The sequence below is a fragment of the Tachysurus fulvidraco genome, chromosome 6 (genome assembly GCF_022655615.1).
Source record: "Tachysurus fulvidraco isolate hzauxx_2018 chromosome 6, HZAU_PFXX_2.0, whole genome shotgun sequence".
Taxonomy (NCBI): Eukaryota; Metazoa; Chordata; class Actinopteri; order Siluriformes; family Bagridae; genus Tachysurus; species Tachysurus fulvidraco.
The window spans coordinates 15334407-15353277 of record NC_062523.1 but is presented as its reverse complement, the minus strand read 5'-3'; the positions used below and the strand labels follow the sequence as shown (position 1 = coordinate 15353277).

At 36.1% G+C, this 18871-nt stretch overlaps 3 protein-coding genes across 5 annotated transcripts; 2 read left to right on the top strand and 1 right to left on the bottom strand.

The window, feature by feature from the left end:
- Positions 1-1740: 1740 nt before the first annotated feature.
- mettl8 (methyltransferase 8, methylcytidine) lies at positions 1741-11026 on the bottom strand. 3 transcript variants are annotated; one of them, XM_027164842.2, is made up of 10 exons: positions 10915-11026; positions 9357-9555; positions 8887-8978; positions 7964-8295; positions 7837-7886; positions 6882-6942; positions 4615-4754; positions 3426-3532; positions 2262-2327; positions 1741-2102 (listed from the first exon to the last, which is right to left on the bottom strand). In XM_027164842.2, the coding sequence occupies exons 2-10, from the start codon at positions 9500-9502 to the stop codon at positions 1903-1905; spliced, it is 1194 nt and encodes a 397-aa protein (XP_027020643.1). In that variant the 5' UTR covers positions 9503-9555; positions 10915-11026; the 3' UTR covers positions 1741-1902. The 3 variants fall into 3 exon arrangements, with proteins under 3 accessions (XP_027020643.1, XP_027020645.1, XP_027020644.1); XM_027164844.2 differs by having other exon boundaries at positions 7964-8154; XM_027164843.2 differs by lacking the exon at positions 10915-11026 and adding an exon at positions 10838-10896.
- Positions 10401-15057, top strand: dcaf17 (ddb1 and cul4 associated factor 17). The gene is made up of 14 exons (XM_027164841.2): positions 10401-11131; positions 11204-11307; positions 11400-11490; positions 11570-11706; positions 11902-11980; positions 12069-12158; positions 12250-12357; positions 12473-12578; positions 12770-12912; positions 13383-13492; positions 13599-13686; positions 13946-14029; positions 14449-14604; positions 14686-15057. The coding sequence occupies exons 1-14, from the start codon at positions 10949-10951 to the stop codon at positions 14794-14796; spliced, it is 1590 nt and encodes a 529-aa protein (XP_027020642.2). The 5' UTR covers positions 10401-10948; the 3' UTR covers positions 14797-15057.
- LOC113654607 (plasma membrane ascorbate-dependent reductase CYBRD1) lies at positions 14799-18778 on the top strand. Its single transcript, XM_027164845.2, has 4 exons — positions 14799-15408; positions 16173-16381; positions 16513-16667; positions 17006-18778. Exons 1-4 carry the CDS (start codon positions 15222-15224, stop codon positions 17256-17258), a joined length of 804 nt encoding a protein of 267 aa, XP_027020646.1. The 5' UTR covers positions 14799-15221; the 3' UTR covers positions 17259-18778.
- The last annotated feature ends 93 nt before the right edge of the window (positions 18779-18871 follow it).

The window sequence follows — 18871 nt, the reverse complement described above, 5'->3', positions numbered from 1 at the left end:
GTTAACGTGACTGTTGATGTGCAGTCTCTAAATCTTATTATTCATTGGGATATTAGTTTTTTTGTAATTATGGTCAGTATTATTAGAAAACATTGGAGCTCAAAAGATATACTACTAAATGATACCATTTCTTGTCACTTATCTTTCACATAAATAAAGGTGAATAAAAAAGTACAAAAACTGGACTCTAAAAAGTCATCGCAGTTTGTTTTTGTACCTTGATCCTTCTTTAAAGTTGTCTGGTTTATTCAGGTAATAATTATGTGTAAAAGGTATAAAAGATAAACCATTTAGGATGTCATCTCAATTTTTTTCTGAGCTTTTATATGTTTAGTTTGTTTTTTTCCTTTTTATTAAGTGAAAACATATTACCTACACTGATATAACAAATCATTGACAAACCCTAACATATGATACTTGTGGACTGCATTTGTTTGAGTTGTTTGCTCACTGTGAGAAAGTCTGCATCAGCTCAGTAACTGCTATCAGCCAATGCTCAAGAGCTGTCAAACTGAAAATGTCATATTTGGGATCATTCCTTCTTTTGGGTAACCACTCTATCTTAGTCACAGTGGATAAATAGTATGTGTGTCACAGGGCATAAGACAACCATTTCACAGATGGGGCAATTTAAAACAGTTTTGTTTCTGCAAAGGGAGGAAACTGGAGAGCCCACATAGACACAGCAACAATGTGTGATACCAGGTTCAGACAGTAACTAGAGATTGAGCACACTGCTTTGCTAGGAGGTTTTCAAAAAGATGCAAAAAAAACACTGCATTTCTAATTTGAGATTACAAAATGTATGGATTTAATCCGACTATACAATAATGCAGAGCAACGTGGGAACAAATTGAGAACTCTGTTCTATAGTGATTACATCGAATGATTTTATGTTGTGATTAAGTGCTCAAATGTAGCCATTTAAAGGAGATAAAAAATATAAATATCTAATAATATTAGATTGGATTCTAATAACGGTATTCACTGTCTTAGCCAAATAAATGTTGTAAATTTTAACATAACCTAGAGAAATTGAGTAATTATTTAATTAAAGCTAAATTTAATGCAGCAAAAATTTATAATATTTTGGTTTAAATAAAATATCCACAATTGTTGAATGTAAAGTGTAAAAGATACACATTGTGCTTTCAAAACAACAATGGTTTGAGCCTTCATCCAATTCACTAATAATTAAAAAAAAAATGCAAGACCCCACAGTCAGTAACCCAAGAAGGAAAAAAACATGCTTGGGTGTTGCATTCACATGATTCTTAACTCCAGTCCTGAAGACATATTGGCCTGCTGAGTTTTTAAGTTTTTCTCACTGCCACCCGACTCATGAAGAGCTTGATAATTAGCTGATTATCTGGAATCCACTGAGTCGACAGTTGGGGAAAATGTTCAAACTCTGCAGGGCAGAGGGTCCACTAGACTCAAGTAAAAAAAAAAAAACCTTGCTTCTCATTATTGTTTGCAAATAAATAAATAAATAAATACCTGTCATATCAGACCAAGGAGTACAATGGTGATGACTTCAGTGGGTTAAAGGCACAAACTAATATATATTCAGTATCTCCTCTAGTGCAGCTTAAGATTTTCTTGCAAGAGGCTTTCTTTGTGTATGCTTTATAATTCTACAAGAAAGTTTCACACAATATGTAGCTCTGAATCCCAACAGGAAACAAAGCATTATTCAGAGATTTAAAGGACATAAAAGACAGTCGTTATGACAGAAAGTTGATATTAATTTGGTGTTGTGGTCATCATTGTCTTTATTCACATAAGTAAAATAACACTATTAAATTAACAATAATATATTTACTAATGTAAAATACAGTAGCTACTGTAGCTGTTAAATGATCCCTCTCATTGACTTTTCTCATTTCTTTCAATTTCATTTTATACGTGTATGGGCTTATTTGCTTCCACATCAGCAATCTCACTACTTAACATCCTGGTGTTGAGAGGTTTTCGATACTTGCTCTGTATCCACACTCTATGCATCACCACTTTCTTTCCTCTGTTCACCTGAAGTCTCCTGTCTTCCAGGTTCTGAACCTCCTCCAAACCAACATTTGTGAACAACTGCTGGATCTCGTCTACAAAACAGCAAAAATGTCATCCTTCTCCTCTTTACACATAATCAATCAGAATTTTTATGAGAATTATTGTCAAATAACATGAATACCATTAACCGCAGAGTAAGAGAGAGAGAGAGAGAGAGAGAGAGAGAGAGAGAGAGAGAGAGAGAGTGTTACCTTTCATAAAAAAATATACACAGGTTCCATCTTGTCGTGTGTAAAAATTGTCAGACAAGCACTGCCCTGCAAAAGCAGGATATCATGAGGGTAAGTGTCATCCATGCATGTGGACAAGGTAAAAACAAAACAAAAATATCAGATTTATCTGCAATGCTGATGAATTAATCTTTTATAAAAATAAAAAAAGCAGCTGCTAATGTCATGAAGCATGTAACTCACAGGTTTATATTAATGCACAGATTCTAATACATTATTGTTTCTACAGTAACTCATTCACATTGACTTGCATGGTGGATGCTAGAATTAATCTCAGGAAGATTACAAATGGATTCCAATGTGTTGTTATTTAACAAACAATAACATTTGTTGATATGGTGAAGATTTCTATTTGGACACATTTATTTAACATTTATGGAAAAAACCTCAGGTGCCAACACTCAGTTATTTGTCTGCTATGGAAGAGTCTTCAGTTTAGAGGACTTGCTTATGCTTTCTGGGTTCTGAGCATAATATGATTATTAACAAACAGAAAGAAAACATAACAGTTCTTATAAAGTAGGTGATAACAGGAACAGGAACTTGTTTCATTGATGCTCAACAATAATAAATACAACTCAATGTTAAATAATATGACTGACTGACTTCTTTAATAAAATATCAGTAATTCATGTTGTAATATAAGAGGAATAAAACACTAAGATGTGCTGGTACAGGAAAATAATCATCTTGAGAGTGGTAACAAGGTGGAAAACATTCATTTTCATATAACAAAATGGTTGAAAAACAAGTGGTGGTATAACAATATTCTCTGTGTATGGTTGTATGTTTTCATGTGTGAACAGGTTGTGGATGTCATCATTTGTTTCTTCTTCCATTTGTTCTTGTGCAGCATCATAACAGAAACAGTCACACATGATTTTCACAAGGTTTAGTTGACCCACAGGTTCTGCTGTAAAAACTCCCAAATCTGATATATTACTCAATCATACAAAGACTGGTCATGTTTTTCAAACAGAACACAGTGGACAAATGTACCTTAATGTCAATGTTTCATGACTTTCAAACATCTGCTTAATAGGCTTTATTTTAAACTTTAATGATTACACACTGAAGAGCATAAATCTGTGCCTCAGACTCTACACCCTGACTAGCATACAATACCTTTTTTGAATCGTAACTGAGCCAGATCATATCTGCCATAATCTCTGAAGAGGATGATTCCTCCGTGCTTCAGGTAGCCTGCCAGACGATTAACCACTCTTTGGATCCTGTTGGACCAGAAACAGCAACAAACATACTCAGTCATGTGGTAGATAATAACATCTGTTTTGTTTTTCCTGATTTGAATTATAAAAATACGTAAAATCAGAAACAAATCAGTTATGAGGATCAACAACAGACTATCGGATTGAAGAGGAATTTCACCAAGTTTTCTGCATAATTTGTTAAATACTGTAAGAAATAAAGCTTGTATAACATACAAATTTTATTCGTATAATCATTTTATTAGATTGCATATTTCTAGTACCAGATACCTTTCATTTACATAAAGGTGTAGACTACAACAACTTTAACAATTTCTAGTAGAACAACGTTGTGCATCAACAATGTCTCACAGATGTGACTGTTTGAAAATCCAAAATGTCACGAATAGTATCTTTGAGGTAGAAATCACAACCCACTATTAACTAAGATATTAGTTTTATTATCATTATATCATAGTTATTACCTTATTTGAAAGGTTACTTGAATTTGAAAATGTAAAAAAACTATGCATAACTAACTTTATGTTTATGTTTAAGTGAATCCACTCTGGCTTTTAATACTGCTGGGGACACAGCTGTAAACAGCTATGTGATGGTTTCCTTCGTAACCTGGACATACTGCAGAAGTGATGTACAGCAATCTACAGCAGCCTTCTCCATGAAGAGAGACATCATGTTTAGTTACACAGAGCAGGCTGCTTGAGCTTCCTGTTAAATGCCTGCCTAGTTGCACACACTTAAAAAAATAAATCATAAATATTTAAGGGCTGTGGTAAAATATGTAAACCGACATTATTAATGGACGGGATTTTCCAGGAGGCAGTACAGTCAACTGTCTTAAGCCTTTACATTGAGCCTGGACATGGCTGGGGAACATTCATCTTTAATGAAAATAATATTAGAACCACAATTCCTTGTGACAGACGATAAAAATAAAATTTTTGCAATTTACACACATCACAATTTATACATGCTTTACAAGTCCCTGGATTACAACAAAATCTCTTTTGTACTCCTGTCTTATGTTAACTTACTGCATCATCTCTTTTATTTAAATAAAATTGAGACACACATGGACACCATACCTCTCAGGGTGAATGGAAGAGAGCACAAAAACTACAGCAATAACATCAAGACTTTCTTGAGGAAAGGGAAACATGGACACATCATCACAAATGTCATGCACAAATGCATGGCACACTGCAGGATCGTAGTCTGGATGCTCCTGTACCGTGAAACAACAAACATAAGCTACATAAATACAAGGGTTTTAAAGAATATCAAAACTACCGCCATATTTTGATCAAGTTTATCAACGTATTCTTTGATAGAGACTTCAAAAACACTTCTGTAAGTCATTCTGAATAATCTGCCAAACGCCATAAATGTAAATGTTAAGTGGTTACTGAAGTTAAATGAATTAATGAATAGTTAAGTAATAATAATAATCCTATTATTATTATTATTATTATTATTATTTTGCATGTATTACATAATGCATAAAATGTTTTCCAAAGGCAGAACAAAGCAAACGAAATAAGAAACTAAAAACAGCTAAGAGGCAAAATGGATAAATAAACAGAACATGAAATATAAGTGAGAATAAGCACAAAGATGACTAAATAAATAAAATAAACAATTAAATATAGACATTATGCAGTAAATGGTAATGAAGAATATAAAGTTAATAAGAACATAAAGTAAGCAGAACACAAACAGAATTAACTGAATATTGTAAAGTAATAAAAAGCAAAGCTTAGATGCCATAGTAACAAGTCAAAATGAACCATCCAGCAATGGCTTTCTATGAAAGTACGTTTTTAGATTCGAGTTAAAAGTGGAGACTGAAACAACAGACTGAATGTTGAAGGTTTAAAACAAATCATCTTCATGAGCAGGTCTAGAACTTCACAGCATGCTGGTGTTAAACTGTAGGCTTAAAGTACTTCATGGATTTTAAAATGAGTAATGACTTTAAATAAAAATATTCAGTTTCATATTTCAACTATACAAAGCGGGGGCACGGTGGCTTAGTGGGTAGCACATTCGCCTCACACCTCCAGGGTCGGGGTTCGATTCCCGCCTCCGCCTTGTGTGTGCGGAGTTTGCATGTTCTCCCCGTGCCTCGGGGGTTTCCTCCCCCGGTCCAAAGACATGCATGGTAGGTTAATTGGCATCTCTGGAAAATTGTCCATAGTGTGTGAGTGAATGAGAGTGTGTGTGTGCCCTGCGATGGGTTGGCACTCCGTCCAGGGTGTATCCTGCCTTGATGCCCGATGACGCCTGAGATAGTAGGTAGTAAGTAGCCGAGGTAGTTTGGATAAAGCGGTAGAAAATGAGTGAGTGAGTGAACTATACAAAGCTTTGAAAACTACAAGCTTTCATGAACTGGTCTGATTACCCCAAAAGTAAAACTGGAGAAAACTGGTTTTATTAGAATTCCACTGAAAAACACCAACACAGTGATTGTATTATTTATTAGTTAATTAATTTGTATATTAATATACAAACATAAAATAAATCAAATATAAAAATAATAAACATAACTATGACAGTGGTGTGCATCTTTATACCAACATTTAAACTGGCTACTTTTTTACCTAACAGGGCATTTGCAGAAAGTCTGGGCAAGTTTAGAATATTAATAAAAACATTAATTGTCATTTGTAGCTCTTTGCAAGAATTCAGCCACAGACACATCTGATGGGTGTTCTCAGACAACCACACATGAATAACGTGATCAATTTGACTGATATTACTTTATTTCCATTTTTAGCTGAATGCCAGCTGAATTGTATTGTTTCTGCACAACAGGGTGAATTGAAATGATTAGTAAACTTTGTATGCAGCAAACTCTTTGACGTTATTGTTTTTTAAAACTGAGAAATTGCAGACTTTTGTTTTTGGCTTTAAACAAAGCCTTCTCTTAAACAAATGAAGTATTTACTTATTGTTTAAATACGTTACAGTTGAGTGTGTTTGTGTCTCCTTTTAGGTTGCGTGCACAATCTAATGCATTCACTGTGCTAGTAGACTGCTGCCTCCATTTGATAAAAGCCTCTGCATTCTGACAGCATCAAATATCCACCAGGCCAATAGGCGCGCACACACACACACACACACACACACACACACCTGGCAGCCATTTTGACTGATCCGCTGTCGGCAAAGTGGTTGGAAATAAGACAAAATGAAGGCTAGGGAGACCCACCGTTTTCTCCCTGAGTGTATGACAGTTTACTCGTGATTTTCATTTCACTGATACGGTCTGCTGCTCACATCTGATCAACACATTATGTAATTTAATGTGGTAATTCCACAGAAAAATGAAGAAAATATAAAAGTTATTCACCTTGACAAGTTGGATTGCTCTGTTAGAAAAGTCAAAGCAGTACAGGAATGCATCACTGCCCCTGGACAAAAGGAAAAAATCTGAAATATTATATCGGAATATATGAAGTCAGTGGATGAACTAGTAACTTGTTACATTCAAATAATTTAATCAGATTTCTGATTAGGGTCAAATGTTTAAAATTCTATGTCTTTTGCATTCAGAACGTATCAAAACGTATTTGAGCTGAGACTCATTAGGGAACTATAATAATAATAATAATAATAATACAGCACACAAGGATGACTGAATAATACACTGATACACAAATAAAATGGTGCAAAGTGACAAGCCAAGAGCTATTAGTATTGAATGGTTGCCTTTAGGGCAGATTTGAAATATTGGCCATCTCAGCAGGTGAACATCAAAAGTATTGTAAGCTCAATGTTGATCTCCATTACAGTGACACTCATAGAAGTTCTGTTTTATTTACTAAACTAAAGCAAATTTGTTGTACATTATAATGGTCTGAACTTATATTGTAATTACACTGTTTAACTTCATTTTTGTTTCCTGTTCAGATTTATACACAAGAACAAGTATTAAAATAAGAAGAAATGAGAAGAGGCCAGTTGTTCAGTACCTCAAGGTGCCTTATGATGTATAAAAAGGTTGACAAAGATGCAGCTTATGGCTTCAGCTATCTTAGAGAAAGCATGTATTACATTCCAGACTAAAACTTGAATTCAATTTCCTTTTTAAATGAAGGCACAATGATTTGCCATTTAGAGCACGGCATTAGTGTTCGATCTGAGACATTTGCTAGTTTAAAAATATGCACAAATATGCACAAAGATCTAACAAGTACTTTATTTAGTCATATCAAGCATGCATGACTTTGATGAAAAATGAACACATTTTTCTTTAAGCTAACAAAGTCTTAGACAAAGATGAATGAATTGGCTGCTTTTCTAACCTGATGGTGTTGATGATAGGGAATACACTGTTGCCTGCACCACATCCCACCTGTAGAAAACACATAACATGTAACACAGTACTGATTATAGCTAACTACCTGAAAGTCTGTATGAAAAGTGACTAACCTCCAGTATTCTGAAAGAAGCATGTTGCCCAGGAAAAGCCACAGCTTTGTGAGTCTGCAGTGCAGAAACATAATCAGTGTGCTGCTGCTTCTCTCTCAGTAGATCATGGTTGAGAATGTGAGAGTCTTCCTGCTGGCTGTCCGTCCTGCTGTGCAGGGTTTCTCCTAACTCAGTACATGTCTCCCGAATTTCTGGAATACGATTTGTGTCACAGCCCTGGGGCAAGAGCTCAGGAAACTCAGAGAAAAGCCACTGCCGGTTTTTGAAGAATTTGTTTTGATGCATTTCGTAAAATCTGTCCCAATATTTGTTTGCGTCTCTGTCATACCTGACTGAAAAGCAAATGGCTTAAACTGTACAACTTGCTTATCCACCACACTACAATCATTACCATCCATAGTTTTGTGAACACCAGACCATCACACCTCTTTGCCAATCTGCTGCCCTAAGCACACGTTGTATAGAAAGTTTTTGTATGCTGTAGAATTATGATTTCCCTTTGCAGAAATTAGGAGGCTCAAAGCTGTTCCATGCATGACACTGCCCCAGTGCAAAAAGTGAGGTCCATTAACACCAATGTGGAAGAATTTGTGTCCTGCATAGAGCTCTGACCTCAACCCCACTGAACACCACTGGGACCACTATACTGGAATGCCAACTGCCATACCTCCTCACCTGATCTCAGTCTCTGACCTAATGTTCTTGCAGTTGAATAAGCAAAAATCCACACAGCCGCACTCAAATATCTAGTGGAAAGGCGTTCCAGAAGAGTGGAGGCTTTTATAACTAGAAAGACGACTAAATATGGAATGGGATGTTCAGCAATCACATATGGGTGTGATGGTCGGTTTTCCACAAATATTTTGGTGCACGTTTATATATGCATTCAATGGCTATATAATGAATTAATATATTTGACTTACCCTGCTCTTCTACTGGAATCTGGTCTCTGGAATTCTCTTCTGCTTTTTGTCTGGCTTTTTCCATCTCCTCCGGTGACCACTGAACGTGATCCCTGCAGCACAGCAGTAAAAATATGCCCAGATTAGATAAATCAGCACTTTAGTTTACACACTCTTCCAATATACAATATACATGTCTACAGCACCACCCATATCACACTATTTACATGCTGTTTTTGCACACGGCTTTTGCTCTTTGCACATGGTCTTAGAGTAACGTCCCGTTTCAATATGTACTGCGTCAGCTATATGATTAAAATGACAGTAAATGCTCCTTGACTTGACCTAGTCATAAACAAAGTTAAGGTAAGAATAAATTTGGTTGATTCTGCACTTTAACAAACATTCGTTGTCCTCCAGTTCTGCTACAGTAAACATTATTATGATCCTTGACTAAATTCATTTGATGCAATGTTACTACACAGAATTACCACATGTTATGATGGAAGATGTGCTCAGGGTTGGTGAGGATTCTGCCTCCAAGTGGTGCGGGAGGTCGTCCACAGAGACATCTGCAGTGAACATGTCCAAAACCACGGGTCACTGCTGACACCGTCATCTTCAGCAACCCTCTCATTTTCACTTCATGTGATGAGGAGAACTATGGAGCATCAGTGAGTAGCCACACACCTTAAAAACAAACAAAAAAAAGTGTAATTTATTAATAAATAAATAAATAAATGATATATATATATCATTCACAATACATTGAACACAAGGAAATACATTCCAAAATGAAGCTATGATAACTATGTATTATATGCTACATTTGTACATTTAAGAGAATGATCACCAATGTTCCTGGTCCAATCATAAGCTTAGGACACAAATCATGTGTGCGCATTTATTTTCTGTGTCTGCTTTGGTTTCCTCCAATCTATGCACTGGCTACATTAAGTACTTCAGTGTGATACGCAGCACGTACGTATACACAATGATGGACTGCCATCCTTTTCAGTGTGTATCAACCTTTCACCCAGATTCATGACCAACATAAAGCAGTTACTCTTGATGGATGGATGGATGGATGGATGGATGAATGAAGCCATTCATTCATTCGTTTATTTACTTATATATTGTAACATCAACTCAAAGAGCAAAATATTTTATTGTTTATTGCGATCATAATGAACACGGCCCTTATTTTCCATCGTGTTAGTTCATCATTTCACAACGCACAGCAACATCTGAAAGATGTAATAACAATAATAATAATAATAATAATAATAATAATAATATGTAATGTCCTATGCACTAATCCCTACAAACATTACAGTGCATGATGGGTATTCTGTACATCTTTTGAACCTAACTGTATTGCATTAGGATTCCATGTGCTCACTGGTTATATACCACTTTGCTCTGGGGAATGATTAAAACATGACAAAACTCCCAAATAATAATAGATAGGGCCCTCTGTTATGTTTAACTGAACTGAAATGACCCTTTACTTGGGCGCCATTTTTTTCCATCCGGGTCCTTCAGCTGCTCCCAAGGAGAGGAAGAACTAGCGGTGGAAAGCGGTGACTTTTTTTTTTAAGACTCATCCCGGAATGGATTAAGACTCATCCCAGGCGCATAACTGGATTTAGTTGCTTTCTCTTTTAACTCTGAATAACACGACATCCATAGCAACGGATTTGCGTGCACACTTTAGCTAAAAACTTTAGCCGGCTAGTTTGATAAAGACAACTAAACTACAACAATACAACGTTTACCTGTATGTGTTAGCACTCACACCTAAATAAATAGTTTAACAATAAAAATAGTTAAACAAAAGCCGAGCCAGCGCCGTCAGGTTGTGTTTATTATATATTAAAACCTATCGACGTTTAGGTTAGCTAGCCTGCTAGTGCTAGCAGAGAGATGACAGTCATGCTGTATAGCAGTATCTAGGCTGGGAATAACTTACTTTAGTCCTCAAGTGCATTTAGAGAGAGAGAGAGAGAGAGAGAGAGAGAGAGAGCAGAGTTAGTTTAGACATCATACCTGTGTGCGCTGGTCCACAGTGTATATAGTGTCAATGGTGTCCACATCCTCATCCATGTGTTTGGAGAGAGCTCATGTTGTGCGCCCTCTAGCGGGGAAGTCGAGAGTAAACAACGCGTGTATGCTTTTAGGCTTCAGGTCAGCAGGTGTCACCTCACATGACTTTGGTACTTTACTAGGAGGAAATCTCAGGATCCTTAAGAATATTATCCTCCAGGTATTTATATAAATATTCCCATTAGGTTTTGCTGCTAGTGGTGTTGGTTATTAATTCAGATTGCTCCTTAAGGATGGTGCTGAATTCACAAAGGTGTGGACCAAATCTTCTAAATCTGTCGTCGCCTATGAAAGTGGAAGGCTATATTTTGAAAATTACAGGTGCTCGTACACCAGGTAGAGAACATGAACTATTCCTGTTTTTCTTTTCACTGATTACAACAATAAAGTTAGTTATATTTATGAATAAATTGCGCAATGAATTGCAGCCTAACACCTCAACCGCAACTCTTGTACGAGATGCCAAAGAGATCCAAAGCTGAGAAGATTGAGGATTCCTTATTATGCCAATGTCCGCTTGTAAGTCCTACGCACTACAACAAAAGAAAAAGATTCATAAAGTTAAAGGACAATGTGAGGTTATGTATCTTTATTACAGGATAAAACACTCCCATGGGCTTTGGAACAGAAACCCAGCCTTCTATCCCTAACAGCTAATAACTGGTTATATCATCTCTCAGCTGACACCGGACAAATACTGCACAGAGTCTATCTCTCACCTCATTTCAAATTCAGGTAATCCTACCGTTTCAGGCACATCTGAGTGCAAAGTTTTGCATTTCAATGTTTTTTTTTATTGTAATAAAGATCTTAATTTGAATAAAAGAAAATATAAATAATTATAAGAGAATAAAGAAATGTGGGTGAACCCTGAAACAGTTTGAGTAGGACTAATGTGTGATGTGTGTACTACCCCATATTCCATGACAGATCACTGGGATGGGATGTTTCTCATGAAACATTTTATGTCAAATCCACTCAGCATAAACAGACACCACTAGCACGACAGGTGAGACAGTTTTTCTTTTAATTCATTTGTTTTTATTCTGCACATGATGATATTTTATGTAGAAGTGCCCCCCCCCTCTCTCTCTCAGGCTGGCGTTGAGAACAACATCCTCATGCATTTTGCAATATTCAAAGTCTTTCCTCTTGACATTATTGGACTGCTGGAGATCAACAAAAATGTGAATCATATTTTATTTTTAACCTTATTTTAATCAGTGAGTAAAGGTCTGTCTTGAATTTTAGTGATGCAGGATTTTGTTTTATATTTAGGTCTTTGGTAAATCTGTGGTTGATGTTCTCCTGTCTCAAGGAGTGTTGGCTGTTTCACACAGTTCAAAATGTGTAAAGCTTTACAGCTTTGAATATATAATGAAAAAGGTAAAGTGCTTTATATTAAGATATTACATATAAATATATTTATTTCTGTAGTCATCTTATTGCTTACAGTTAAGTATATGTTTCTGCATGACATTCTTGTAATTTCTTGTTCTAGTTTAAGACTACGGAGCTGGTACTGGGACAGGAGTGTGATTTATATGGTGCTAGAGGAATAGTGGGAGACACTCCCTATGGCATTCCAGTCAACATTCACATCAAGGGTTGGTGATGACTGTTTATTCCCAGCTAAGGCATCTGTGTTAAAGGAATGTTTGAGAACACAGTATTCTTGTAGATATTTTGAATATATTTGACATACCACAGATATTTGCACATCTTTATGGGGCAAGCTGGTGTTAGTGGAACTCCATAAGCAGTGGCCCATTTAGTTGAAATAGATTTGTTATTTCAGAGTGTCCTCCTGCATTGTTCGAGATGTCGTATTTGGATAATGGGATACAGATCGGTGGCCACCCATGGCACTATATCTACACACCTAACAATAAGAGACACAGGGGGACACACCACATATGTTCCATCACTGATGGTGCCCTGGTAATTTACATGCCGTGTATTTGTAACGAATCAATTTCCAGAATTATTTAATCCAAATTGTATAATATAAAAACACTGTGTAAACATTGTGTTACTGTATTTTTGTTAAGCATAGTCCACAAGCTATAGTGCTAATCATTTGAAAAATTACACTTCTCAAAAATGTACTGTATACAAAAGAATAAATAATACTATAGCATCCTTACATCATAATGGGTGAAAATAATTCTGGAGGTGGCTATACATTTACTGTACACTCAGATACATTATTAATCTTTTATTTCTACTAAAGAGAGTTGCTTTAACACACGTATGTGTTTAAAGACAGTTTTTTAATGAATGTACAACATCATTAATGCATAAAGAACAGGTTTGTTTTTAAAAAGCTCATACTGGATATATAGATTTCTAACCAAGCTCATACTAAGCTTCTAAGTCTATTCTCTCTTGGCTTGTGCTTCCCTACAAAGGCAAAGAATGGTGTACAGGATATGAAGTGTGATTCACTAGAGGAAGACTGGATCTTCTTCCACCCTGATGACTCGGGCAGGATTATCCATGCTGGGCCCAGTACAATAAAGTGATGCTTTAAATACATTTTTGAGGTCCTTTGTAATCAATCAAGTAAACATGAAGATTAATAGATTTTATTGTTAATATGGTGTATTTATATTATTTCTTTATAGTGTTCTGAAAATTAAGGCAGAAAAAGAATTCATTTCAAATTATGAGGTGGTCTGTGACTTCTCTATTGTAGCATCCAGAGAAGACCGCGTAAGTCTGTTTTTAAAAATGTTGCTTGTGGGTTTTGTTTTATTGTTACATGCCATTTGTAAATTTGCTAAATCACAGTTTCTTACTAAGTAATACACTGTTTATTGGTTGCATAAATTACACCATTTCCTTACATTGCATATAATCCATAAACAGGATTTTACATTCCACTTACATTCTATATATTACATTCCCTCCTATTGTAAGTATGACCAGCAATGAAACATTAATGAATAAATGTTTTCATTTCTGCCTACAGGCCACCTCGCAAGTGACAGTGACCTCCTCTGGCCGAACAGTGAGAAAAAGGATTCAGCAGCTAGAAGATGATCCTGATCAGGAGGTACAGTACATTAGTATGTAGTAACCCACTCCTTGCATTCTTAAAGATGCATGTAGGCAAGGAAAAAACTGCTAAATAATGTAATTTTAAATCCTGTAACCGAACAGACTACAGGAAAAAAAGTGATTTATTCCTCTGAATTCCACAGAAATTGTGAGCTGATTGATTGGGTTTAGGGTTTATCCCGAGCAAGATGATTTGCTCAGGCTTCATCAGAAATGAGCAATTGTTAAGATTTTATTAAATAATCTATACAGGAGTTAACTTGTGTGGAAGAATTGTGTTGGTTTCAGTGAATATCGAGATCATTACAAAAAGATTTGGTTTATTATAAGTAGAAACATACATTTTTATCTCCTAACCCTCCAAATAACAATTTTATTATTATTATTTTTGGATGTCTGATTTGGTGTTCATAGACATTTAAGATGGTTAAATATGAAGATGAGCTGGACCTGTTAGCCATTGTAGATGTCAGTCACACAGAAGATGAAGGACAAGCCCATGTTTGCCTGCACCACAACAAAAGTGGAATGTTGCTGAAAAAAATTGCACTTCAGGAACCATGGGATGTGGTAGGTGTTCCGCAATACCCTTACTTTAGCCTCCCCCGAAGCAGTATTTACAACTAAGTACAGTACCTTTCTTTCTTACAGACCTACAGTCACGAAGTCTACTTCGACAGGGACACGATCATTCACATCCAACAAGAGAGGAATAACAGCTACTGTTGCCATGTTTATAAGATGACACGAAGGACAAACTGATGACCCTGTGAACACACGAATACGGAAAACCAACAGCTATGAACACGTTCCCTACGATATCTTATCCTTGTTTTGTTGTTGTTACTATTCACAGATTAAAGGGGAGTTTGTGTTGGTGTCACTTTAAGAACTTTTGTAGCTGTTGAGTGGTTGTGACGTCACAGTGTTTGCTTTGAAATGTAACGCTTTTTTGCGCGTCTGTGTTTTTATTTTATTTTTTTTACACGGTTTAGTGATAATAAAAGTTCTTTAGAATACAAATGCTGGTGTATTCGGGATGCAGTCACGAGTTAAGTGTCATTACGGCGTTGTCTGTTGCGTAATAGCGGTGTATGTGGCAAGTTACAAAACCCCAAGGACTTAGAGAGCACTTCACATTCCAGACTGCTGCAACTACAAGACTTTTTTTTTTATAAACCCCAGACATGGAGAACCACAGGCCATTCCTTGTGCTGCTGTTCTTCGCCTTTGCAGTCGGTTTTATCTCGGTTGTGTTCGTATTGAGGTGGGTTTTACATTTCAGAGAGGGCTTATCCTGGGATGGAGGAGACAAAGAATTCAACTGGCATCCTCTTTTGGCTGTGACTGGGTTTATTTTCCTTCAAGGAATCGGTAAGGCTTTCGTGATGTGCTACGGAACATCTCATTTCAGAACAACTGAAATAACCTATTTTTCTAACACAGTTAAGTTCACTAGCTACAGCTTTAAAAGGGTACACGACCCAAATCACGTGATTTGTCGAGTCGCTCGTGCGCATGAAAATAGAATTAAATGCTTATGATAAATTTCCTCAAAGTTTGTTTTGCTATGACGTCAAGTGAAGGGAATAGAAAACCTGTGGAATTAGAGATACATAAGGCCACAGCTCATGTTTGTTTTCTGCACAAACACTCCCAACTGTAGTCTAGTGGATCACCATGAGCTGAACCTGGACCTGAATTAACATTAGTCTTAATCCATTCTTTCATCTTTAATGAGCACTTTGCTAGTCTGGAACTGTTATACTGGGTACAAAGATGTATGATGCCGTTCAAATGCAGGACACCATGCAGTCACATCAGCATGTTTCTGAAAGGTCCAGAGTAAACCAGAAAACCCAAAGGAAATGATCATGGACTCTACACAAGCTCAGGATTGAACCAGGGACTTCAGTGCAGAGAGGAGTTTGTTGGCTTACAGCTCCACTGTGCCAAATCCTGATGAACATTTATCAGACAAACAGACTGGTCAAATAAATAGATTTTCTCAGCTACATGAGAAAATGTGCTGTAGCAATATTTTTTTTTATAAAGAATTTTTTATATTGTGTTTTAGGAAAGGTAAATGTTATTAATCTTGCATAGAATTAAGAGATTGTTTTTTCCCCCCTCTTTAGCAATCGTTGTGTACAGACTTCCATGGACTTGGAAATGCAGTAAGCTGATGATGAAGCTCATTCATGCTGGCCTGAATGTGCTGGCCTTCATCTTGGCTGTCATTTCTCTGGTAGCTGTGTTTGATTTCCACAATGTGCAGAATATCCCAAATATGTACAGCTTGCACAGCTGGGTGGGATTAATCGCAGTCATACTCTTCTCACTGCAGGTAACCACCTTATGGTTGTTTTTGTTGTTGTTGATTTTTTTTTGGATAATTACGTTCTACAGACACATCCATATGTACAGTTGCAAAAATAGTAGTTTTTATTTATTGATCCATTCTGTGTAATTGAACAGATTGTGCTAGGCCTTTGCATCTTCCTCCTGCCTGTAAGTCCAGGGTTCTTGCGAGCTGCATTTCTGCCTGTACATGTATTTAGTGGTCTCTTTATCTTCACCACTGTGATTGCTACTGCACTCATGGGCATCACTGAAAAGCTCATATTTGGCCTGTAAGTATGCTTACATAATCATACTCTAGTGAAGCAAATCTCTGCATTGTGTATGGAAAATTAGAGGATATTTATCTGCTTATCATCTGTAAATATAGAACCTGTTACTTCACCTACAGGTCACCTCAAATGTGTAATTACTGATATCCCTAGCTTTGTGTCCTGCTTGTTTGCACAACACCACAGTCGTCACATAACAGCAGCAGTCCTATATGAAATGTCACAGTGGCGTCTCCCATTTTAAATCTAGTACTTTGTATTTAGCACTTAACAGCAATGGAGAAAACGGTTTTCATTACCAAATATTGAATAACTGAATGTTTTGCAATCATACACAGGAAAGATCCGAAATACAAAGATTCTCCTCCAGAGGCCACATTTGTTAATGTGCTTGGATTGCTGTTAACCTTGTTTGGGGCACTCATACTGTGGATCGCTACTCGCTCCTCTTGGAAGAGACCGAGTGAGCAGCTTCTGCACAACAACGAACCAGCATCAGACAGCATTAAAACAGACACAGCCATGTCTGAGAGACATGACCCAGAGCATAACAGTGAGGCCCGTAGAAGAAATGGTAAAACAGAGGAGTGAGAAGAAGGAGAAAAACAGTAAGGAGTAAGGAGAGCAAACTGTCTAGCTGCTGCACTTCTCATTCCAGAGCAGGCAAACGTATCTTTAGAGAATGTTGAAACATTTTCTTTGTAGCCAAAAGGGATTTTGTACACTGTTACAGTACCTATATAAAGAAGTGTATTTACAAGAGGTGTTACAGTAGTGTGCAAAAGAGGCACATGCAACAAAATGCTATAAAGCAAAGTTTCAGTAAAAATAATATTTTTACATTAACAAACTAGTATAAAGATCCATAAGCAATAATAAATGTAACAATATTTGATGTAATCACTCTTTGCTTTTTATAAAATGGTCTCAGGTTCAACAGTTTTACAAGGAAGGAACCTGGTGGGTTTTTAATGAGTATCTTGTAGAACCAGCCACACTTCTGGTGATTTTGACCATCACACTTGCTTCTTTCTTTAGTGACATGTAAAACTTGTTTGCACCATTACATTTTTTTCCTAGAAAGCTAAAATATTTGTTTTAGTGTTGGATTTTTTTGGAAATCCATAATGCTTTTGTTCTGACGTGACAATGTAATCATAAAGTCAAAAAACAGAAATCTAAAACAAAGTTAGTACTAAAATAAAGGTCTAAAAGTTAAAAAAACTTTGGGTATCATAAAACTATTTTTATATTTGAGATTATAGTACAAAGCAAACAATTTCACTGTTATTGTACATTTGAAATAAACTCCTTTTCACATTTCACATATTAAAATGAACTACATCCTTTCAGCGTCTCCTGTTGCCTTGTTAGACTAGTCTTCACCTTCACCTGTTAATTATCATTATGCAACAGTAAAAATATATTTAATATCTTATGTTACATCAATCAGAGTATGTCCTTAATGATTACTTTTGCTTTCAAGTGATATTCAGCTGCCAACCAGAGCAGCCATCCAAGACCAGGCTTTATGTCTTGTCAATAGCTGGAGTTATTCTTGACGCCTGCGTAATTCTTGACTTTAAAATGCAGGCTAGCAAGCTGCCAGTTATCTTTAACATGACTAACAGCTGCTTGCCATATTTCAATCTGTTTCTCTGACATTAGCTTGCAAGCTGATTTTGCACTATAATCATGAGCCATGCTGAAAGGATGTAAAGCAGATGAAGTTGTGTTGTTTTGTTATAACATTGCTTAACGTAACACTCTTTTTGAAGAAAGTTTTGCGACTTTAGACGGGTGATTTGAGTTCTAATACATACAAATCTTAACCATCAATAATGATCTTTGCAGCATTGCTAATTCTAATTTAATGAACATGCAATAAATCATGTCTTAAATAGGTTTTATTAAACATATATTTTCTATATTGGCACTGTAGAAGGAGAGGTAACTTCAAATGAAGGTTAATGAATATGCTTTGTGGTGTTTTCTTGTGACTTGTTTGTACTTGTTTTCTATTTCTACAGCCCATAAATGTAAAAAAAATAAAATAAAAATGAATCAAACAAAAATATTTAACAAATAAAATTAAATGATTTATAAAACAATTGAGACTTAATCAGCATTTAAACAGAATCTTACCCTGCAATTAGGATTTCCTTAACCTTATTCGTCTCTCTAGAAAAGATACTAGCAGGAAA

Excerpts from the sequence above, each read along its gene's own strand:
- mettl8 (XM_027164842.2), bottom strand. The coding sequence starts at position 9,502 with ATGAGAGGGTTGCTGAAGATGACGGTGTCAGCAGTGACCCGTGGTTTT. Across the intron at positions 2,328-3,425 it reads TCAGTTACGATTCAAAAAAG|GGCAGTGCTTGTCTGACAAT; the intron begins GTATTGTATGCT and ends CTGCTTTTGCAG. Across the intron at positions 2,103-2,261 it reads TGTATATTTTTTTATGAAAG|ACGAGATCCAGCAGTTGTTC; the intron begins GTAACACTCTCT and ends GCTGTTTTGTAG.
- dcaf17 (XM_027164841.2), top strand. The coding sequence starts at position 10,949 with ATGGTGTCCACATCCTCATCCATGTGTTTGGAGAGAGCTCATGTTGTG. Across the intron at positions 11,132-11,203 it reads TTAAGAATATTATCCTCCAG|GATGGTGCTGAATTCACAAA; the intron begins GTATTTATATAA and ends TTGCTCCTTAAG. Across the intron at positions 11,707-11,901 it reads TCACCTCATTTCAAATTCAG|ATCACTGGGATGGGATGTTT; the intron begins GTAATCCTACCG and ends ATTCCATGACAG.
- LOC113654607 (XM_027164845.2), top strand. The coding sequence starts at position 15,222 with ATGGAGAACCACAGGCCATTCCTTGTGCTGCTGTTCTTCGCCTTTGCA. Across the intron at positions 15,409-16,172 it reads TATTTTCCTTCAAGGAATCG|CAATCGTTGTGTACAGACTT; the intron begins GTAAGGCTTTCG and ends CCCCCTCTTTAG. Across the intron at positions 16,382-16,512 it reads TCATACTCTTCTCACTGCAG|ATTGTGCTAGGCCTTTGCAT; the intron begins GTAACCACCTTA and ends GTAATTGAACAG.